At 55.2% G+C, this 23,381-nt stretch overlaps 1 protein-coding gene across 4 annotated transcripts in view; it reads right to left on the bottom strand.

Moving 5' to 3' along the window:
* The window catches only part of SLC29A3 (solute carrier family 29 member 3), a 40,127-nt gene that overhangs the window by 1,161 nt on the left and 15,585 nt on the right, over nucleotides 1–23,381 (bottom strand). For 2 of the 4 annotated variants that reach the window (XM_034662647.1, XM_019807729.2), the window contains exons 3-5: nucleotides 14,842–14,924; nucleotides 7,478–7,704; nucleotides 3,269–3,431 (exon numbers count right to left, since the gene is read on the bottom strand). In XM_034662647.1, coding sequence (XP_034518538.1) covers nucleotides 3,269–3,431; nucleotides 7,478–7,704; nucleotides 14,842–14,924 — 473 coding nt within the window. The remainder of the gene's footprint in view (nucleotides 1–3,268; nucleotides 3,432–7,477; nucleotides 7,705–14,841; nucleotides 14,925–23,381) is intronic. The other 2 variants (XM_034662648.1, XM_034662649.1) reach the window with 1 other exon arrangement.

Raw genomic sequence — 23,381 nt, 5'->3', positions numbered from 1 at the left:
GTGGATATAAAATAGCGTTTTAAAATATAAATGTTTAAAATTATAAAAATAACACAAGCTTGATGCGGTGAAACCAAAATACAGAAGGAAAATGGGAGAGTAGAATGAGGACTGCCACCTCTGTCTGGTCTCACTCCTTAGAAGTCCTGATGGTTAAAAATCTGGTGGCAATGGCTCCACAGATGTGCAAACACCCGCCCCCACATATCGTTCCTAGTTCTGTTTCTTAAGCAAAAGTGGGATCAAACTATACACATTGTAAAACTTTCTGCAACAAGACAATTCCTAAATATATTATATAAATAATGTATGTAAATGCATTAGTTATGTAATGTAACAGCCCAAATGTAATGCATAACTATGATAGACACATGCATGCACGGCATCGCGTCTAGAACAATTATGTCGTGGCCAAGCTTTCACATGGAGACACGTGACTCGATGCCTCTCTGTTGTGTAGCCTATTTCCCTGTATGCATATACAATTTAATATTCACTGTATGCACGTACAATTTCACCGCTCCCCTACTGACGGACATTAGGTTAGCTCCAATTTCTCTCTACTACAAATAATGGTGCGATGAGTACTCCCACACACACAACCTGTATGTTAGCACTTCAGTAGAGCAGATTTCTAGAGGAGGAACTTCTGGGTCAAAACGTTTGTATCTCTAAAATTGATAGGTGTCAGTATATTGCTTTCCAAATAGGTAGGATCAATTCGTCTTTGCTCTGTACCACTTACCCGCCCCCTCTCCAGTCACCTGCCCTGTTAACCTCTACGTGGTCATTGCTTTCTTCAAAAACGCTGACCACAAATTATTATCACTGGGTTAGTTTATGGTTTATCATCTGGCTCCTTTGAGAGAAGACAGCTCCCTGGGGCAAGGACCATGTTTGCTTATTTCCAGCTAAATCTCCAGGCACAGAGTAACCCTTCAAAATAAAATTGTAACTAATAAGCCTATAAGGTATCTTCCCCCCATATCCTCAACACTGAATATTATCAATATTTTCAATTTCTGTTCCTCTCATCAGCGTAGAAGACACTCAGGTCACTTGTCCCCGCCATCTTGCTGTGTGACCTTGCCTGAGTCACTCAACCTTTCTGGACCTCAGATGCGGAAAGCCAGGAGACATAGGCTGACTGCGTGACCACACCTCAAACACAAAGCTTGGTGTGGGGTTGGGAGAACAGTAGCTTGATGATGGCTGGGTTCTGGCGTCAGTCTCCCCTTAGGCCAGGCATGCCCCTCTCTGGGCTCAGTTTCCTCCTCTGTAAGATGGAGGGGTGCTGAAGCCGCGGCTTTCTGAGCCCCTTGCCAGGCCACCCATCCTAACCGCCTACGGGTAATAAGAGAGTCGGTGGGACGGCTCCTCCTCTGAGCCACTTTTCCGTGTGACGCTGAGCTGGGCACTGCAGCCCTGAATTCTGTCTTGTTCCACGACTGCTATTTAGGGAAAGGATACTCTTACTTCCCCCTCTGCTCAGTGGCAGGTTCCAGCCTGAAGTCAGCCCCAAGAGGGCTCCAGCCCAAGTTCCTCTGGTCAAAACTTCCTCATCAAGTTCTTCCACATCTGTCTCACGTCGCCCTCCCCGAGCCCGCAGCCGCCCACACCGCCTGCAGCTCCGTTCCTCCTGCGGCAGCGCCCGTGGGCTCCCTTTTAACTATGATTTAGTCTGAGCGGCCCCAGGAGCACGGCTGTCTCCAAAGCTCCTTCCTCAGATGTGTTTCTGTAAACCCAGAAGTCTTGACCAAAGTTTTAATCAGCAAAGAAGGAGAAGCTTCCATGGGACAACCTAGCCCCTGGGTGTTCTCTATCTCACAGGCTCAGTTGGGAAGGATTTTGTGAGGATTTCAGTTGGAAAGTGAGACTGGAAACTAAGGTGACCGACTGTCCCCATTTGCTGAGACTTTTCTGGTTTTAGCACTGAAAGCCCCTCATCCTGGGATCCCCTTCAGTCCCAGGCGAACAGAGAAGGTTGGCCACCCCACTGGAGACAGACCCGTGTGAAGCACCATGAAACAAGACACAGCGAAACAGCAGAAGGAGTGCCGGGACCCTCCTGCCTTCTGTCCGTTCCGTGACTCAAACATGGCGCAAAGGGCCACAGCTGTGGAAACAAATCCGGGTTCAAACCCCAGCCTCCGGCTCACCAGGTGAGCAGCCTGGGCACATCTATTGACTTACAAAGCCTCAGTTTCCTCATCTGTAAAATGGGGAAGGGCAGTAACAACTGCACACAGTTGTCACACAAGAAGTGAAGGAGAGACCACAGGCGTAACCCGCTGAGCTCTGCGTCGCCACGCAACATGGGTCCCTGGGGAAAAGGGCAGAGACTGGACCTGGGCCTCCCCAGCCCTGCCAGCTCGCCCACTGTGCGGCCACAGCCTGGTCCCCCGGCCTTCTCTGGCTCCGTTTCTTCACCTGTCGAACAGGGCAGATAATTCCTGCCTCTCCTGCATCTAATACGATAATGGATCTGAAAATGCCTTGAAAAGAATAAAATGCTAGAAAAAATTAAGGACTGTTGTTCAAAGAGCAGCAAGAAGCACAAAAGAAAAAGGAGGGATGAGAGAGAGAGCGTGAGAGAAGGTGAAGTGAGAGAAGAGGTCCCCCAGCGGGGAGAGAGGCCTGGGGAGACAGTGGGTACAACGCAGCTCTGGGGTCAGAGTGGAATCCCGACTCTGCTGCCCACGGGCTGTGGCTCAGCCAGGCACGTCGCTCAACCTCGGGGAGCTGAGCTGGGGTTCTCGTGTGTGCACGGGGCCAGCCATGAGGAGCTGTAGTGCTGCACCCCACGAGGAACGGGTGCGTGAGCCCGATGAGAGATGGCCCATCAGGCCGGGCTGAGCCCCGTGCAGAAGCAGCAGGCGCTCCGCCAGTGGAGCTGTCCTTCGACACTATTGTTCCTCAGTCCCTCTTGCGGGCACCTGGCCTCCCTGTCCAAAACCTGGCAGACTCCAGCCGCTGGGTGGGGGTGGGGGGGCGGGCAGCACAATGCCGGCTTCTCACATCCATCGGCCTGGCCAATTTACAGAGCAGCTACTATGAGCCAGCCATCGCTCGAGGCTCCGGTTCAGCAGTGAACACAATTCACCCATTTCTGCCCTGGGGGGAGCTCTCTCCACAGTGGGGAGATGCGCAGTAAGCGAGGAGGCAGACGGAGGCAGACCCAACCCTGACCAGATAAGGGAAGATCGCGAGCGGGTCACGGGCGGTGGAAGCACAGCTGGGGGGACACCTGAGGGCCAGGCGGCCTCACCTGGCATACTCGAGCCGCGGCAGCAGCAGGTAGAGCCCGACGCAGAGCCCGAGGAAGACGTCTGCCGTCAGGAAGAAGGCCAGGGCGCTGTCCGTCACGTCGCTGGATGCCGCCAGGTCCACCAGCAGGGCCACGGCACTGATGGTGCCCCCCATGGCTCCTCCTGCAGAGAGCACAGGGCACCACCGAGATGGGCGGGCTGCCCCCCCTTCCCACGTTTCGGGCCTGCCCCCCGCCGCTCAGCTTTCACGGAACTGAGCTAAGAGCGCTCGCTGCTGACCGAGGTGCTGCAGCTCTCACCGGGCCCTGATGCCGCAGCAGCCCGGCAGCCGTGAGCTCTGACTCCAAGAGGGTATGGGAGGTCAGGCCCTGGGCCCGGTTCCCGCTGATGGGCTTGTCGGAACTGCTGCCTGAGGGGGCAAACACTCTCTGAAGTTTCACCTTCCCCTCTGACCTTGGGCCCTCCATCTCTCTTTACTGCCCTTCTGGCGGGGGGAGCAGTTTTAGATTCGGGGGCGGGACTTCTCAGAGAGCTCCTCTCCCGTGCCCTCAGCCCAAGCCACCCAGCAACCAAACTGGGCCAGAGGCTCAGGAAATGTTCTAGCACAGGCCCTCCCATGGCTCTGAGCACCAGGGAGTCCCCATCAGTTACAGAACCCCTGTGCCGCCCATCCGCGAGCTCATGGAACTGACCTCGCACCCCACGGGAGGTGTGGCACCATACACACGTGAATGTGAGTGTGCACACACACTTGCATGCGCTCACACTCTCACACATACACATCGCTGTGCTATCACACTCACTCACACACACGCCACCGCCCTCCCACATGGAATGTTCTCTCTTGTCAAGGGCTTTAACGTGTGACCCATGTGACTACGTGCCACCACCATTTGCCGCTACCAACACAGAAGGCGGCAAAACTTAGTGGACCCCTGGCTCTGGGAGCCAAACAGATGTACATCTGACCCTTGACCCCAAGGCCTGCTCGCGGCGACTTGGGGGCTAACGTGACTGCTTGGAGCCACAGTTTGCTCATCTGTAAAATGGGGCTAACAAGCCCTGCCTTGCACAGCGGCTTTGAGGACTGAATGAGATGTCTGGAAAGGGCCCAACACAGTCCGCTTTCAACAAGTGCCAGTCCCCTTCTTTGCCACTGTCACGCCGTCACTTCTGGGAGGCGGGGGGGGGGTGCCTTACTTTTCTGTTGAATCCTCACAACCGTGGGTAGTCAACCCGTGCTGGGCAAGACTCAGAGGTCAGACCTGTTGTGTGTGCCCCCAGGTCATTTACTCCCCTCTGCCTCTGTTTCTTTGCCAGGAAAATGGGACTAATACTTGCCCTCTTTGTCCCCCGAGGCCTGGTGAGTACACTGCACTGCCCGGCTGAATGAATGAGTCCGCCTGCATTAGAGGACCAGGATACGGATTCTCAGGGACACTTGCTACCTGGTATTGCACAGAGCAGAAGTGGAGAGCGACGGGTGAGGGCCTTGCCCACCCTCTGCCCGACACCACACTGCTGTGGCTCTGCAGAGAACAGCCCGCTGCCCTCACGGACAACCCCCCCACCCCATGAGCTTCATTCGCCTGGGCAGGCCCAGGATCAGGATTTGAAAGGACGGCAAAGAGATCAAGGTTAGCACAGTGACGACAATGAGCACAGACTCTGCAACCAGAACATCTGGGTCTAACCCTGGTTCTACCGCCTCCGGCTGTGTGCCTTCAGCAAATCCTTGAACCTCTCTGTGCCTCCATGTCCTCATCTGTAAAATGGGGATGTTAGTAAAACCCACATCCAAGGGCTCTTACGAAGATAAAAAGGATTCTTAGCCGGACAGCGTTCAGAACGGTGCCTGGCACAGACAAGTGCCTATAAATCCTCTCAGATTCCCAATTAGGTGTTTGGCTATTTCTGTCCCTCCTACATCAAAGCAGCAACAACGGGGTAAACCCCTCGCCAAAAGGGTGCCAGCTTCAGAGAAGCTGTAATCCCCACCTGGGTGTTTTGTAAGAACTGGAGCTCAACTTGAGTAAGACACTCCCGGCTGCCCTGAGGAAGAGATCTTAACATCACTGCCTATTGCTTTCCCTCTCTCCCCCCAACTTGTAGGGAATTTACAATATTATCATCAACAACAAACCAGGCCTCCGGGAGCTCATCCTTCATGACTCCCTACTTTTATCTCATCAGTTATGGAAATACATGCAAATGAGGGGTTTAAAAAAACATCAGTACAAAACAAATGAATTGTTCCTCGGATGCCGACACACACAGAATTCACAGATGGGGCTCCTCTGGACGAGAAACAACGGGGGCTGGGGAGGCCGTGGTGGAGCCTCTGGGAGCTGGGGCCACCTTGGATTTTCCAGCGTGAGGGGCGCCCGATGCCCCTCCCCGCCTTGCGGAGTGATGACACTGGCTTAGGGCCCAGGGTAGTCAATCCCAAAGTGTGAGAGTCGGACTTCTCCACTTTTTCAATAATGGACTTTCTGAAAAATTCACAGGTTACTCCTCTTTTCAAGAAGATTCACACATGGCCAGATGAGCCCGAAGGGCCTCTGCCAGCATAAATGGTGTGTTTGGTCACTGGCTCCTAGACAGGTAGCCAGCAAGGCTGTTATAACAAAACATTCATCCTCCTGCAGGATGGGGGGAGATGAGGGGACAAGCGCTTCTCTCTGACACTCCGGTAACAGAAGAGATTACATCCAATGCTTAGGGGCCATTTCTAGTCATGTTCTTCTCAAAGCCCTGCTAGGGCCGTATTAATTGTACTCAAGAAACTTAGCAATGGTCCACTTTTACTTTGCTTTAGATCCAAGGATTTCCCTGGATAGAGCCAGAAGCCTAATCTTATGTCCAAAATGGCAAACAGACTTGAGCTCACATCTGAACTCTGATGTGCAGGTGGGAACACCTCTAGTGCTGAGCTGAGAAGGGACAGGAGGCTTAGGAGGAAAGATACAGATCTATTAGTGATGTCTGGCACGGGTGCGGGCGTGGGGAGGGGACGTACGCTTGTCCAGGTGTTTGTCCTCCCTGCCACATGCTGCCTGGTGTTAGGAATTCATGGACACGGAGCAGATTCTTTGTGCCATTCCGCTCAAGCGGGCAAATGCTTATAGCACTCCTTCACGCAACAGGGCTGCGCCCGGACACCGAACACAGCAGCTGAGTCCCCAGCCTTGCGTTAAGGGATGGTGGTCTTCTGCGAAAGCACAGATTCTTACTGACCCGCCTCCTTTTTATCTTGCTGGGACATCGGAGCGAGGGGACAGAGCTGCTAAGGCCTGGGCCACAGGCTAAGGATCAGCATCAAACTTCAGCCCAAGGGGTTGGCCCAAGTGGTGCACCTGCGTTTCCAGAGAATGCCAAAGTTCAGGGTCATGGAGGTGTTTATTTGCTAGGCTATCAGGTCCTGTGAGGCTGGGTCTTGTTCATCTTTGAATCCCTGGCACATAGTAGGTCTTCTATAAAATGAGAAAGGGAGAAAAGGGGGAGAAGCTAAGAGGAAGGAAAAGGAAAGAGAAGGGAGGGAACAGAGGCGAGGGGATAAGGAGGAAGGGAAGAAAGGAATGCTGTTTCAGGAGATGCACTTGGTAGACAGATGTGTTTGCCAAAAGTGGCTGCAACTGGCTTCCCTCCCACCTGCTCCTCTTACAGGATGATTTTTTATGTTCTCCTGCTGGTACATGTGGGTCTGTGTTCTCTCCCCTCAAATCCAGGTGGGCTCGTGGCTATGATGGACATGGCCTTAAATGGCTTCCACATCTAAGGCATGAGAGGAAATAATGCTTCCGCCTGGGTCTCCTGGGATGCTCGCTCTGGTGACCCAGGCACCGTGCCTCGGGGAAGCCCACCCAGCCGTGCTGAGGTACAGTGGAGCCCCCTGGCCCCAGCCCCAGCCTGGCTGAGTTTCTCCGGAGTGGGTCCCCCAGCCCTGTTGAGCTATATCGGCTAACGCCGTGTGGAGCAGAGGACAGCTGTCCCTGCCAACTCCTGCCCAGATTATAGATTTGTGAGCCCAAGAAATGACTGCTTATTGTTCGAAGCCACTAAGTTTTGGGGTGCTTTGTTACCGAATAATAGAGGAAATAGAGCTAACGCTCGTTGCTCTGGAAGGGTTGCTGCAGGCTCAGCTCTGGGTCCTCTGCATGACCCCCAGGGAGACTGACCTGGTCGGCTGTCTGGAGGCCGGCTCTCACCTGATATTAGTGCCTGGGAATTCCTCATGGGGAAGGAGCCAGTCATGCCAAAGATGCTGCTATTGAAGATGGTGGAGGTGCCGCTGAGGACTGCCATGCAGACAATGGTGACAGCAAAGAAGCCATAGGTCCAGGAGGAGGTGTCCACCTTCACCAGCACGGTCATCACCAAGAAGATGGTCAGCATGACAGTCAGCGAGGCCAGCACACGGACACGAATCGGAACCCTGGGGGGCGGGGGGAATGCCAGAAGTGGTCAGGGATCCCCTTGGGCTTTCCATGCCAGGCCAGGGGTGGTGAAGGTTCTAAAGGGACACTCTGCAGCCAGGAGGCCTGGGCCTGAATCCTGCCCTCCTGGCTCACTAGCTGTGTGGCCTTGGGTCAGTGACTCAATCTCTCTGGTTTCAGCTCTGCCTCTGTATAGCAGGGAGGAGAATGGATCCACCTGCTGGGGTGGTTGTGTGGGTCTCCGGAGGGGAGTGCGTGGAGTACAAGGGGGCAGTATCAGCTCAGGGCAAATGCTTGGTGGGTATTGCTGCTTTTCATCTTGCTGCGAGGTTCAAGGACAGGACGTGAGGGCTTTTGGGGCAAGTCCCTCCTCCCCCACCACAGGGCTGAGCTCTCACTGGCTTTGTCTAGTGTTTCAACGAAGCGATCACCCTCTGGGCTTCCTTCTCCCAAAACTTAGCAGTGGGGGGAGGAGTGAGAAAGAAAATCATCATCATCATCATATAGGAATCACCCAGATAGTACTTAATTTGTGTTAAGTACTCTACGGAATGTTTCTACATGCTGACTTGTTGCATTCTTGCACCGGCCCTGGAAGACAGGCCCTCTGACCTGTCCTGCACATACAGGGAAGGAAATGGAGGTCAGAGATTCTAAAGAACTTGCTCAAGGTCACTCACTGTGACCCCGAGAGGACTGGCTCCAGTCTGCGCTCTCAGAATGACACTCTACTGCCTCCCTGGAGAGAAGCAAATATGGGTGGTCCAGAACAGGCCAGGGCAGAAGGATCCTCCTGTGATGGTCTCAGTTGTCATGGGCAGCCGCTGATGCCAAGCCGCCGCAGCCCAGGGCCGGCCCCCAGCCCACACCCGCAACATAAACCGTACGCTCCTCCCGGCCCCCAGCCTTCCAGACGCTGCCCTGAAGGGAGGAGCGGAGACGCCTGGCTCTCCGGGAAACTGCACATTTTTATTCCAGGGAGAGAGAATATCATTGAAAGGGGCTGTTTAAATCATCAGATTAGACTAAGCTTTAAGCCGGATTGGATGTTTGGTTAATTTTCCTGCTAACCAGTGGGTGGGGGCTGGGAGAAAAGCCAGATTAGTTATACATGCAAAAAAAAAATTTTTTTGATAAAAAAGAAAGACCCGAAAGGTAAAAAAAAAAAAAATGTATCTACATACATATGTACGTAAATAGGTGTGAAATGATGAGCGCGCAAGAAGCAAGGATTTTTCAAAGTGCTTTAGCGGCTCCAGGCTAACTTGAGTTTTCTCTGATCTTCGTTCTGATCCTCGCTGGAAGGAGAGCAGGTGCCGCCTCTGCTGTGTGAGGGGAAGAGGGAAGCCTGAGGATGTGAAGAGGCAGTTCAAGGTCGCGGTGTGAGTCCGTGGGGAGCAGGGAGGAGAACCAGGGTGTGCCGAGCCTCCGCCCAGGGCTGTCTGCCAACATGCATTCTCTCTGGTGTCCGTTCCACAAACGTGTATGGGGCCATACACTCCTGTGTGTCGAGCGCTCTGCGGGATGACCCCGGCCCCGGGCAGACGAGGACTGGGCATTTTGCTTTAGTGTGCACAGTGCTCCACTGGGAGGGTCCCAGGGCATCCTGGGTACAACCAAGGGGCACAAAACCCAGGCTGGGGATCGCACAGTCTTTCTGGAGGTGGTACCTAAGCTAGAGTGTAAAGTGTGTCAGGGTGTGAGTGCACGCGTGTGGTGAGAGGGAACACGGCAGGTTCAGGGAACTCGACTGGCCTCGGGCTGCAGGGGAGATTGAGAGCAGAGGCTGGAGGGAAGCGGAGCCCTATCCTGGAGGGCCTGGTCCACCTGGTAAGTGTCAAGGCTTGACCCTCAGAGTAGGGTGTAGGGTGGGCGTGCGGGCTTCGTCTGCCAGCATCCCTTCCCCAAGGAACACTCTTCCACGCCAAGTTGTTCTGGAGAGGTGGCCAGCCATATTGTCCGCCCTGACCCAGCCACAGATGATGGACACACGATGACTGGTTCTGGGGTGACTGGAGTGTCCCATGCCACAGGGAAGGCTGCTGGTTTGGGTTAGGGATTAGCATGTGAGCCAGGCAGGGACAGTGAGGGCTCTCCAGGACTGAAAGGTGAAGAGAAGTTCCCTCTCTGCCACAACCATGTCGGGGGCTGCTGGTTGCCACCTGACAGCTGCGTGGAGAGAGACCACACCTGGGAGAGACCACATCTGCCTGGGATAAAGCCAGGCAGACACACAGAGCCCAGGGACAGTGCAAGAGAAAGACAGCCCTGGGGACATACCACGATCCCCTAGATCCAGCAATGTGTGGAGGTAGCCCCGACTTTAATTTTTTAGGTAAAGAAGGGAAAAACCCTTTTTGTGTCTCTATTGTTTGTTCCAGGAGTGCCAGCTAACACAAAGAGGCACATCAAGGTTTCTAGCTGGTGAGTGACCTGCCCATGCACCCTCCCTCTACCAGGAAGCAGGCTGCAAGTGACAGGTAATTAACACCCCCTAAGAGCAGCCTTCAACCAATGACAGAGAAGTGGGTGGATAAATACTCCAGCTCTGTCCCCTTCAGGTGTGTGTTCCACACTGGGTCCCAGAGTCCTCACGCAGGTCGAGCTCGGTCTCTCTCTGTGGGAGCTGGTTCGGTAAGGCATCCTTTATTGGCTGCCTTTCCCTCTCATCCACCCTCTTCACCTCCCAAATAAACTGCTCGCACTTAAAATCCCTGTTCCAGGGGCTGTTTCTGGGGAACCCCATACTACGATGCATCTTCCCAGGGTCTGCAGGAGCCTCATCCTGGGCAGGAGCTGGTGGGCAGCCAGGTGGAGCACCTGGGCCCCTGGGGGCCCAGAGCATCTAGTGTAAGAGCACACCAGGGGCCCTGGAGGCTGGTGGTCAGGCCTACCTCTGATGCTCGGGGTGGTTCCACTGCTCAACCGTGTCATGTAATGCCTTCCGCCCTCTCCCAGCAGCTGGAGCTGCCTGATACCCCAACAATAAGAGCCAGGAAGAGCCCAGAGCCCAGGTCAACATAATGCTTCCATTTACAATTGTGAATATTAAGATAATCGAGTGGAGAGAGAGGGTGGGGACCAATGCCAAAAAGCTTTACCAGATCCCTGGGGCAAGAAGGTGGCCCAGGGCAGACTGGGAGACATGAAGGGTGCTACCAGGACAGTGCTTTGTCTTGTTCTCCCCCCCCCACCCCCACCCCAGGGTGGACATATGGCCTGGGAGGGGCCAGTATCCACTGAACACGCAAACTGACAGACAAGGGCTATTAGCAGTGCAGGGAGGCTCTCTGCTTCTTGAACCAAGCATGGCAGGGAGACCGCTGGAAACACTTGCAGAGTTTCCAGCCAGCCTCAGGAGTGACCTCTGCCTTTAACCACCTCCTCCAGCCCAGTGGACGAAGTCCACTCCAGGAATGCTGATGGCATCCCAGGAGCTCTCTGGCACCTGTCACAACAAGGTAATTAGTTGCCCCTATAAGAAGGTTGTTTTGGAAAGACCTGGGGACTTCTCAGCCAGCACCCCCAGGGCAGGCAGCTGAGGGAAGAGTGGGAGGTGAGGAAGTAAATGCCAAAGGCAGGACAGGAGCACCGCAGTCCCCACAGGTCCCTCGCCTGCACAGGCCTCCTTCTTGCCTGCAAATTACCTGCCACGTGACCCATACTGCACCTGGGTCCTCAGGGATCTTGCGTGGGGCTCTTTTCAATGCTCACGAAGTTTTATAAACGTGCCGCACGAAGCCCACCCCTCATGCAGTGACTGAGGCACGCTGGCCTCACTCTGCTTCTTCCACCCGGGCGGGCAGAGTGGCCCAGGGGACAGTGGTGCCGTTAGGATGATAGAGAAAGCCTAGACAAGTGTTGCCCTGGTAGCAGTGGCTCTGCTCTGGGACAAGAGATGGCCGCGATAACTACTTCAGTCCCGGGACCCTGGGGCAGGCCACACAAATGTGAGATTCTGGGAGAGGGCTGCCAGCTCCCCACCCCCTTGCTCGAGAGGGCTCAGGACCCCAGGGGACTGATTTCTTCATAAGTCTCTCAAATGTAAATCCTCCTCATAAGTATTTATGATGCTGCAGATTTAACATAATAAAACACTTGGAGATTATGGATGAGCCAGTCAGAGAAAGCCAGGGTTCTCCAGGAGGGGAAAAAAGGAGACATTTCAATCTCGCACATTAGATAAAAAACAGCTTAGCCCCAAACCATCTTTCCACAACCCAGAAACAGACGGAGGCCCATGAGCATTCCCCACATTGCCTTCGCCCCCTCCTATAGGCAGGAAAGGGCAAGGGCAGGCCCTGGGGTAGGCTGGACCTTCTGGAAGATGCCCTATAATGCTGAGCCTTCAAAGCCAGCAGCCTGCCTGACCTTGGGAGGGTGACTGCCTAGGTGGTCCACTGTCCCCACTGCAGACAGACCTACACCTCCTTTACCATCGCCTTCCTTCCAGCTGCCTGAAGCCAGGGCAGAGACCCTCACCAGAAGGCTCTGAGGTATGGCTCTGGTGGCAGGGAGGGGCCGGGGAGCCCAGAGGTTCCAAGTACAAGTGTGGGGTGAGAAGGATCCCAGTTCCCATCTGGCTTCACCCTGTTAGTGTTCACGTGACCTCTGTGAGCCTGTTTTCCCATCTGTAAAAGAAGGTACCAAGTTTTCTGCTCTCTGGTTGGTGGGAGGATTAAAGGAGACAAAGCTCTAAGGGTAAGGGTACGTGAGCTCGGAAGCGCTAACCTCGTGTCCTGAGGGTCGACCTTCCCTGCCCCAGCTGACCCGTCGCAGGCTGGCTTCTGGTCTGCTGGATCTCATGACCACAGAGGAGGCACAACACCAGCTTGGGCCACCCCTCATGGGTCCTGTGGTCTTGGATACAGCTTCTGACTTCCGCCTGAAAAGTGGCTAATGTCACGGTCTCCCTCTCAGGTTACTGTGTGTCACCAGGGCTCACCCCTTGTTATAGTTCAGACAACGACACCAGATCTAGAAGTGGGTGGGGGCTCTCACTTAGACGAGCCCGGGCTGTCCCCGCTGGACAAACCCACATCCCCAGTGCCAGCCAGGCGAGCGGACAGAGAGGATCCAGAGAGAGTCCTGGAAAAGAGGGGGGTGGTGAGAGACCAAGGGGGCCTCCACCACCTCAGCTGTCACCCCCTCTTCCTCATCCTCCTCCCTTGTGTCCCCGTCCCTTCTTCCTGCCTTCTCTCCTGCAGCGCTTCCCTCCAGGGACCAGCAGTGCTGAGGGAACACTTGGCCCTGCTCTGAGCTCCATTCCTCCACTCATTCCTCCTGCAGGGGGGGGGGTCCTCTGGAGGCTTCACCCCACCTTTGAGAATACTGAGGGTAACCCTGTGCACCAGGGGAAGGCACGAGGAGGCAGGTTAAGGGTCAGCTGGTTTACGATTGGGGTTGCAAGGCCCTCAGGCCATGTGTGTCCCATTCTGCTTTTCGCCCTTACAGCCTGCACTTTGGTTTTAAAATGGGTGCAAATTCTTTGCCTCTCCTTCCATTGACAGGTGGGTATGTGTCCCCTTGAAACCAAGTGGGCTTGGTGAGTGCTTGCCCAGCTGAGTCCAGCATAAGTGACGCTCGCCATGTGGCTGCAGAGACCGGGTTACAGAACCCGTGTAGCCTCTGCCTTGCTCTCCTGAGCCCTTGCTCTTGAGCCACAAGATGAAACGTCCTGTTACCTGAGCCAGGTATGTGCAAGAGAACACGGGGAAGGGAGGGGAGGGTGGAAGAGAGGAGAAGGAGATGGTGCCGGAGAGGGGTGAGCAGGTCCAGCCCAGCTGTCTGCAGCCACGAGAGGCAGCGAGTCAGAGCCGCCCACGGAGCCCGATGATGCCCCGATCATGAGACATACTCATTACTGTTAGTGTTGAAGCCACAACCACGCTTTGGGATCTGAATGCCATGACAGATCATTGCAATGGTCCCACAGCACAGTGTGTTTGGAAGCACTGGTCCACCCAGGTTTAGCCCACATGCCGCCTCGCTCCTCCTGTGCTAAGAGCAGACACCACCAACCTATCTCAGCGTGCTCCCTGAGGCCAGACATGCCTTGGAGTCCCGTTCCACCAGAGATCCAGGCTGGTCCTGCAAAGTTAGCAGTGTTGGGTAAAACTGATTTGCCAGCAGGGGCCCAAGGTTTCAGGCAGCTGTGCCCAGAGAAGGTTCCTGGCGGTAGCTTAGGGGAAATGTGGGCAAAGCAGCTAGGGCTGGTGCTCCTGCAAACCTAAGTTGAGGCAAGGGTCCCCTGGTGGGCCTAAGGGCCATGCTAACTTGCCCGGCTATCTCCTACATCATTTCTTCTTCCACAGTGCAGCTGGGGGGCTCTCTCCCAGCCCCTACTCCAACACAGTGTCAGGAGGTCCCCACTGAGCCTCTGTGAATAGTCAACCCATGAACTGATGGCCTACCCCATGGAGCGAGAGCCAGAATCATGGGGTACCAGGCTCTTAACTTCTCATACTCTCAGAAACACTTGAGGGGGCGTCTGGGTGGCTCAGTTGGTTAAGCGTCTGACTCTTGGTTTCAGCTCAGGTCATGATCTCAGGGTCGTGGCATCAAGCCCTATATCGGGCTCTGCACTCACTGCAGAGTCTGCTTGTCCCTCTCCCTCTGCTCCTCCCCCAGCTCTCCCATCTCTATCTATTTCTAAAATAAATGCATCTTAAAAATCATAAAAAAGAAAAAAAAGAAAAGAAATGCTTAGAAGACCAGCTTCCACAAGCCTTGGACCCTGGGCCCGCCCCCTCCATCCACATGCTGGCCTCGGGCCGCCCTGTCAGCAGCCCAGGCAGCTGGTGACAGACAGGCGCCCCAGATGGGAAAGGAGGAAGAGCCCAGTCCCCACAGGCCTCCTGCTGGCTGCTGACACGGTGTCCCAGCGTGTGGCTGGGAAGTGAAAGTCCAGCTCCCTGCCCCGGCTTCCCTCGGCGGGGCCCCAGGTCACTGGTCTGACCTCTCAGTCTTCCCTGCTGGCCTCCTACTTGGGGGGCTGCCCCTGAGGCGAGCAGAGAAGCAGCAGCCGTGAGCGAGAGGCGCGCGCGCACGGAGATGCCTGGAGGCGAAGGGCGGGGGCTGGCGGACGAAGGAACGAAGAAGGAACGAAGAAGGAACGAAGGAGGAACGTGGCCTACCTGTTGACGAGGAGGAAGTTTGCCATGAGGCACAGCACGGACGAGACTGTGGAGGCGACGGTCAGGTAGCTCTCGAAGTAGTTCTGCAAGCACAGAAGTGAGGGGGCTGCTGATGTCACCGGGGTTGGGTGGGAGGCCTTCCTGGGGGCTTCTCCTTTCTGTCTTCAGAAACCAGTGAGTGACGGGTAGGCCTACCCCAAGACGGCACGGTCTCACCCCATTGTGACCAACGATCACTCACTCGGTCACTCAACAGACACCAATATCAGCTGTGCGAAGTGCTGGGGGTGTAAGTTAGGATTGGACCTTGTCCTTGCCCTCAGAGAGGCCCCTAATGCTCTAGGGCCCACGCTCCCGCCTGCTCTCCCCGTCCCACCCACGAAGAGCCAAAGGGACAGGACTCAACTGTGAGCCTGTGCGCGCAGAAAGACTGCGCCCGACCAGCCTGCTTTGCTACTGCCACATTTCAACTAACCGAATGGGCTTTGTTCTGACCCAACCACATTCTTGTGTTCTTGCAACCAAGTGAGGCCTCTTAGAAATAGACCAACCCTGACGCCCACGAGGAAACTTTGTTCTGACTCTGGATTTGCTCCCTCAGTAGAGATGCTACCCAAGGTCAAAGCCACTTTGGGAAATGGCTCCTAGACTGGCCAAGAGGGAGGAAAAGGGCATTTTTTTTCTGGAAGCAGTTGCAGGGTATTCCAGATGAAACACGCATGAGACCACACGATGAAGAGCTGCTGCTTACAATGTGCTGGAACTCAGAGCTCAAGAAGCTATATGGCAACAACACCTGGTTCTCCAAACTCAGAGAACTGCCCACTCATCAGGGTACATGTTACTGCATATCCGTTACTCCTCAATATACCTGTCTTTTAAAAAAATCAGAAAGGGCTGACATGCCTTGGTTTTGGTCATTGTATGGCAAACCATGAACCCCAGATTGGTAATGACCATGGGTATTAAGCCACGAGAACAGATGACACGTATTAAGCATTTCCTGTGTGCCCAATACAAAGGCTTTATATTATGTTTTTTACTCTGAAAAATAAAAAAGAAGTTGTGAGCATTCTTCTCCGGAAAGCTCACAAAGTTGGACTTAACTGAGACAAGATTTTGAGTTACAAATGTACCAAGCACAAGGGACAACGTGTGCAAAAACCTCGCCGATGTGCAGAGCACTGGGCCAGTTATAGGGATCACTACACAGAATGAGACACGCTTCCTGCCCGCTAAGAAGGAAGCATCCCACTGGGAGTGGAAGATAGAGTGTGAAGGTACTTGCATCGCAAAATGCCACGGGAAGAGATGTCAGAATTCTGTGGGTTTTTGTTTTTGCCAAATCAGAGGTAGGAGTGGTGAGTTCTAGAAGAAGGGTTCCAGGCGGGGGAGTGGACCAGGGAGGCGGATCCTGTGAGAGAATGGGAATGAATACGGGTTTGGGGAAAGGTCCCAGAGGAGGTGGGATCTGAGTCAGACCTTGAAACAGAGGGTCAGATCTGTCCTTTCTGGGAGAGTCTGATTGCAATGTGGCGCCTGAGAGAGAAAGGTATCATAATGAGCTCCTTCTGGTCTGAAACTGACTGTTCCATGGTCCCTTTTTAAAGCCTGCAGAGTGCTTTGTGGTCTTTGAAATCTGCACCCCGAATATAAGGTGGTGGCAGCCTTGCAATTAAAATGGTAATCACAGCAAGTGTGGGCCATCAACCATGAGCCTTAGAAATAGCCTTCCTCCTTTGAGGTGCCACCTCATTGTCCCTGCCCTGATGGGCTCAGTAGAGCTTGGACTGGTCCGAGGCACTCAGTCAATTACGTCTTGACACAGTGGCTGCGCCTACGTGAGGCCAGACAGGTGGCAGGCAGGAGCCACAGAGAAGGGCCACGAGGAAGAGACAGCCGCAGGTGGGGGCCGACCAAGACGGCCCCAAATCTGAGCCCCCCCCACCACGGGGCTTCCTTCCTTCAGTGGCAGCTCAATCCGTGGCAAGTCTACGATAACCATCGCATGGGATGCAGGGTCTCTGTCTTTGTTTTTTCGAGCAGGCTTAGGTTCCCTGAACATTTTAGGAATGGGGATTTTCTAGGTAATTGAATGTTCTGGTCTGTTGATATTTAAGCAGAAAATTGTCCTTTTAATGTTGGAAAGCATTTTAAATATTGAAAATGGATAAGGCTCTGCCTCCCTTTCTGTTGACAGAGCCCATTTTCTCGGCTTTTCAAAGAGCGTGCAGGAGGGGCAGAATGGGCTGGACTCTGGGCCATTTTTCTACTGGTGGGGATGGGGGGCTGTAGATGGTTGTGTAGGCTGACTCAGCACACCCCATGGAGCTTGCTTTTTTTTTTTTTTTTTTTAACTTAGCTCCTGATATGAACATGTTGTGTGTGTGTGGGGGGGGTTACTTACTTGCTGCTTTTGCCTGTAAGTAAAGTTCTAGCAAAATGTGGTGGACAGACTCTCTAGGTGGTCCCCACGGTCCCAGCCTCCTGTGCTCAAGCCCTTGTATGTGACGCCCTCTGCTAAGTGTGGGTGGGACCTGTGACTTGCTTCTAACCAAGAGAATATGGCAAAGGGGTGGACATACAGGATGACGTGTATGGGATAACGTTACACGAGACGGTAGCACCTGTCTTGCTGGGCGCTTTTTCTTTCTCCCTTGATGGCTCAGAGGATGCAAGGGGCCATCCTGGGGAACCCCAAGTGGCAAGAACTGCAGGTGACCCCTAGTTGCTCAGAGAGGTTTCTGGTCAATGCCTAGCAAGAAACTGAAGCTCTCAGTCCTGTGACTGCAAGGAATTGAATTCTCCCCACAACCCAAGTAAGCCTGGAAGTGATCCTTCTCCAGCCGAGCCTCTGGTGAGACCGCAGCCCTGGCTGTGCCCGTGATTGTGGCTGTGTAAGACCCTGAGCTGGAGACTCTGTCAGGCTGGGCCCCGACTCCTGGCCCACAGGCACTGTGAGATAATAAACGCATGTCGTGTTAAGCCGCTGGAGTGTGTAGTATTTTGTTACACAGCAATACATTCCGAATGAATGGGGCTTGGGACCGCTGAGTTCCTCCTATCCAGAGTTTTTCTGCACATTGCTGCCTCTTGGTGTAGTTTACATTCAGTTTCTCGATGAAAACAGGGACAGCCAGACACAAAGACCAATGTATCTGCCTGCGAGGCAAACAAGGCTATGCTTGCTCACATAAGTCCCCTTCGACTTTCCTGAAATTAGGCTCATTGTGTGCAGATTCCAAAAAACAGGATTTAGCTTACGTGCCACCCCAGATCTGCTCACCTTGCCCGCCCCTCGGGCCATTTGCCTTGCTAATCAGTCCCACAGTCATAAAGCCACTGCCCGCTGCTGCCCCCAGAGGAGCCGACTGCTAGGGAGAGACCCCTGTGCTGCGCACTGCCCAGGCCGCACGCTTGAGGCTCTCGCTCCCTGGGTGACGGTGGGAGGGGTCAGGTGACACTCTCTGAAGTGGGGAGAGGAAAAGCCCCATGACACAGGCTTTGACCAACAAGAGGCAGGAAATGGGAAGGAGACAAGAGATAAACTTCTTGACTTTCTTCTCGACCCCATGAACTGGTCTAAAATGTGGTGGGTGGCCCCATGTGGCTTCTCTGGATTCATGCTGGGTGCCCAAGCGACCAGCTGTGTTTTGTTGCAAAGCTGTGGCGAGCCTGCATTTGCTCTCTCCCCTCCCCACCTTGCTTCCCTTTTCCCTCACTCTTGCTTCCCTAGGACGGTGCACCCTGAGATGGTATAGTCACACATAACGGGTGGCCTCGGGCTCCTTTCTAAGAAACATCCAGCAGTGAAGGCCCTACTTTCCAACCTGGATTACACCCTTTGCAGACCTGCAGCTGGCATTTCCTTCCTAGCTGCGTCTTGTTTGCCTGCAAGGGATGTTGGGGCCCCCTTCTCCCATTTTACTCCAGGAAATGTAAAAACATGTGAATACTGGTGCAAACACATCGGTGACAGTCCTGCCTCCTCCAAGCAATCCATCCTTTCCATCCCATAGGGCGATCGTATGTAATGCCACGTGTGGGGATGACTTGTACTTGCGCCTCGTTCCTAGGAGCTCCCGCAAAAGGCTCTGTTGCTATTGTCACACCAGCTGCCCCACAACATGACCGATGAACATGGCCTCTACCTCCAGAGGTGAACCCAAAGACCCCAAAAGCCAGTGCTGGCCATGTAGGAGTAGAGGGACAAGGAGAGCCCCGGGGCAGTGGCACTGGGTCACCTCGGGGGACAGCGGAGGCTGTGCCTTGCACACCCACTGAGAGCACCAATCCTGAACGGACGAGATGAGTGAATCCCCTCACAGCTGTGCCATATGGCAGCCCTGTTTAAAGAGTCCACGGAAAACCTATGTCCTTTGGGGGGGGGGGTCGTTCCTGCAGGTAGGAGACCGTGTGATTCAGCAAGCAGGCAGGGCTGAAGATGGGTGGGATCAGCAGGGCAGGACATGGTGGGATGACGGGGTCTCTCTGAGCAGGGTTCTCTGCCTCAGTAGTCGGGAGCCCCAGAGGCTGGTAATCCCACGGACTTCCACTTGGCCAGTGGTCGCTGCCCATCCAATCAGCAAACCACTCCTTTGTTTTCTGAAAATGTGGCCACCCCCGTGTGCCCCGCACTGTGCTGGTGGCCTGGTGTATGCCTCTGGGAGCTTGGAGCCTGGCACCGGCCTGCAGCTTGAGTACGGGGAACACAAGGTATGGCGGAGGAGGGAAAGAGGGGCCTTGGGGGGGGGGTCCCGCAGGAGGCCCTGAAAGGCCGGGGGAAGTTTGCCAGATGGATATAGGGAGGTGGGGGCGCTGGCGGGGGGAGACAGAGTGCACTCCAAGAGGCAGGAACAGCACATGCAAAGGCCCCGAGGGTTGCTTCTTTGCCACCTACGGACTCGGACCCAAGTGCCTTTGTTGGAACAGACTCCCTGAGGCCTTCCTCGGCATTGACGGGAATCTACTGAGCTATGACAAAACTACACTGTGCCGTGCATTCAGCCCAAACGTCCCGGGAGAGGCGGCATGGAGCCAAGGCACCCACCCTTCTCTTTCAGGGTGCTAACAGGAGATAGCGGCCCCATCGGCCACCGTTCTGAATTCGCCAACCTGATGGGAGGAGAGGCCCAGTGAGGAAGAAAGCAGAAAGCTTCTGCCCCTCGTGCTTCTCCTCTAAGCTCCCTGCCTTCAACCATCTCCCTGCACACTGCAGTCCCCTGGAGCTCAGCACACTGGCAGTGGGAACACCAGAGCCATCCATGACGTGGTGCAGGTAAGCTGAGTGGGGGCGCGGAAGCCCCACAGCGTGCCAGGTAAACTGCCAGTGAACAAAACTGCTCACATATGGCCTGCACAGATCCCTGTCCCTTTGCTCTTAAGGCAGCCTGTGAGGGCGAGGCAGTGCTGGGTTTGCTCCCATTTTATAGATAAGGAGCCTGAGGCTACCAGGTGGATGAACTACGCAGAGGCGCCTACCTGGTGCGTGCTGGCATCAGATCTTCTGATGCAGGGCAGGGGTGGGGTGGGGTGGGGGGACATTTAGGGGCTCTAGCTGAGGAGGTCTGCCTCACAGACGCACAGGCTCCAATGCTGTCCCTGGGATTGCACCAGGTCACACGGAAGCCCCAGTGGCCGGCACCAGCAGCCCACGTGCCTTCCCAGCAGCGAGTAGGGATCAGCTTGCACACTCTGAGGTCCCATCAGGGCGGCGTCTTCCCTCTGCCACAGCCCCGACACACGGGGGACCTCCCCAAGCCAGCAAATGACGGGTTTGATTTCTTTCCCCTCTGCGGTTAACTCTCTGCTCCTTAAACCCCACGGTCCATTTCCCAGGGCATTTCTACAGAGTGGTGGTTCTGAGTAGAGTTAAAAGGAAAAGGATTCGGAGAAGAGCCCTCGCTTCTGTCAGCCGCCCGAAATGGAAGGACACGGTCCGCTGACAAGCACAGAGCACGGTCCAGGGGACATGAGAGTCGGGAAGAGCCAGGCCGGCTTCCAGCTTCTCCCCTGACGTGGGCTGACTCCGCAGAGCCCTGTCCCCCAGGCCCAGCAGAGGAGGGGCTCAAAACCCAGACCCCGGGGGTGCCTGGCAGGTGTGGGGGAGCCCCGCTCTGGCCTGGGTGCGGGGCGCCTGAGCCACTGTGATGGAGATGGGCAAGTCACATTCATCTGTTACACTCTGGCCCGGCTTGCAAACACCAGCGAAGGGGAGAGCCGCTCTTCAGACACAATTTAAAAACCCACCAGAGCCAGCCGGCCAGATGTGAGGCCCATTTTACGAGGGGGAACATTTCCCCTCCTCCGCCACGCTGAGCGGCTCTGTGCTAAGCGTCTCTTCTGGAAGAATTTAATTCTGGGCTCAGCGTCCAGGTAAAGAGGTTTCTTCAGGCAGGGAGGCCCTGAAATGAGCCCGTTTATCTCTGGCAGGCCCTGGTTAAGCTGCTTCTCCCCTGAATGCTATTTGGGCACTTTGAAATAAGTGCGGCAAATTAGTCACAAGCCGCGGCAGGCTAGCTCGGAGCCCGGCCGCCCGGCTCAGAGGCAGCCTCACACAGCCCCCACCGCAAGAGCACAGTGGCAGAGGCAGCGGGCTCCTGCGGGGCGAGAAAAAGCGATTCGGGCCCGGGGGTGGCAGCTCGAGGCAGCAAAGCGTTACCTGGATCACAGGGGCATGAAATTAGCAGCAGCGAGCGGGCTGGAGCCAAGAATAGTTTGCTGCTGCAAACTTGCTGCCTTCTGATCGCCGAGCTCTCCGGCCTGGGATGTGGTGGGGAGGCGCCCTTGCCCTGGCATTGACCAGGAAGGGAGCAGAGGGCAGGTGTCCCTCAGGGGTGCAGCTGATGTCCTCTCTGTAGGTTCCAAGGCCCCGTGCTTGGGACACTGGCCCAGGGAAGCTAACAGTGGTGTGGACGAGCTGGGAGGGCTGGTTGGACAATGCCTGCTCCAGGGCCCAGACAGGTGAGAGACACAGGAGCCCCGATCCATCCAGGTATGATAGGTGGCTAGGGGCCCAAGGGCAGAGCAAAGCCGGGTCAGAAGCAGAAAGGTAAGGCCCTGAAGGACGCCGGCCAGACAGACCCAGCCACTCTGAGGACAGGCCCCCCCATCAGACCTGTGAGCACGGCACAGACACTCAGCCTCATGGGCCATCTCCAGGCCCCGGCTTCCTGGGGCCACTGTCAGTCCTGCTCTTTAATGGCCTGGAGTCCTCCTTAGCCTGCAATCCTTTTTCACATCTCCCTGGAATCCCTGCCAGAAGATAAGCAGAGTTGCTGAGATTTTCTGGAATGAGTCTCCCTACTTCCCCCACTTCTGTGTAGAGCCCTCTGGAGCACACTTTCTCTCCCCCAGCCTATGCTGACTTCCGGAGACTGCACCATGAACGCTCACCCTCCCTGTCTGCATCTTCTCTCTCTCACTGCGGGGCCTTCCTTCTTGTTTGCCTTAGGAAAGAAAAACCTCTCTGACTTCATGGCCTTCAGCCTTTGCCCCAAACCCCCTGGACAGGCAGCCCATGCCCTCAATGCTAACACCTTCCCCCCTCCCAGGCTGCTCTGGGAAAGACTCCTTCAAAGGGTTCTCTTGGCAGGCCACCCACAACCAAGGCTTGGTCATGCTCCTGACACCACTACACCCCCCCCACCTCGGCTGTAGTGGGCTGAAGAGTATTCCCCCAAATTCATGTCTCCCCAGAACCTCTGAATGTGACCTGATTTGGAAATAGGGTCCTTACGGATATCACCAGGTAAGAGGGGGTCATACCGGATCAGGGTGAGCCCCAAACGCAAGGACTGGTGTCCTCAGAAGCAGAAGAGGGCATGCAGATGGAGGTGGGGAGAGAGCCATGCGAACAGAGGCAGAGACTGGAATTACGCTGCCGGGAGCCAAGGACTGTGGGAGCCCCCAGAACCTGGAAGAGGCAAGCAAGATTCTTCCTAGAGTCTTTGGGGCAGGCATGGCCTCTTTGTTTGGGGCTTCTCGCTGCCAGAACCGTGAGAATCAAATGCTGCCGTTCTAAGTCCTCAGTAGCTTGGTCTGGTCTTGGTTGACCTCTGCACTCTGCCACCAGAGGTGAGGCTCCTGTGCCCCAGGATGGAGGTGCCTCTTCTGTCCCCGTGCTGTACTCCTGCCTTGGGAAGCTCATCTCCCCTGGCTCCCATGAGCCCCGTAAATACATCCGTCCCTGTGTCAGAACAATTGCCACTGCCTGCCTCCCATCCTGCCTGGGTGGCCTGCTGAACCCCAGCTCCAAGCTCCCCAACCAAAGGCCTTCCAGAGCACCTTCGAGAGCTCCCCCAGCCGCCTGTCCCCAGGCTCCATGATCTGCCCTCCTTTTCTCAGTGCTCCTGCTCCAAGTTTCTCTGCTTTCCTTCACCCTCACCCCAAGTCGGTCACTTGCTGGTCCCCAATTCCCTAGCAAAGGACAGTGGCTCCTGCTGTCCCCCGGCCTTGGGACTCCCCTCTGCCCACCCTGGGCTCAGGCTCCTCCCCAGGCCTGGCCACGCTCTGCTTTCCTGACTCCAAGCCACGCTCTC

The sequence above is a fragment of the Ailuropoda melanoleuca genome, chromosome 6 (genome assembly GCF_002007445.2).
Source record: "Ailuropoda melanoleuca isolate Jingjing chromosome 6, ASM200744v2, whole genome shotgun sequence".
Classification (NCBI taxonomy): domain Eukaryota; kingdom Metazoa; phylum Chordata; class Mammalia; order Carnivora; family Ursidae; genus Ailuropoda; species Ailuropoda melanoleuca.
This window is presented reverse-complemented; position numbering and strand designations above follow the sequence as displayed.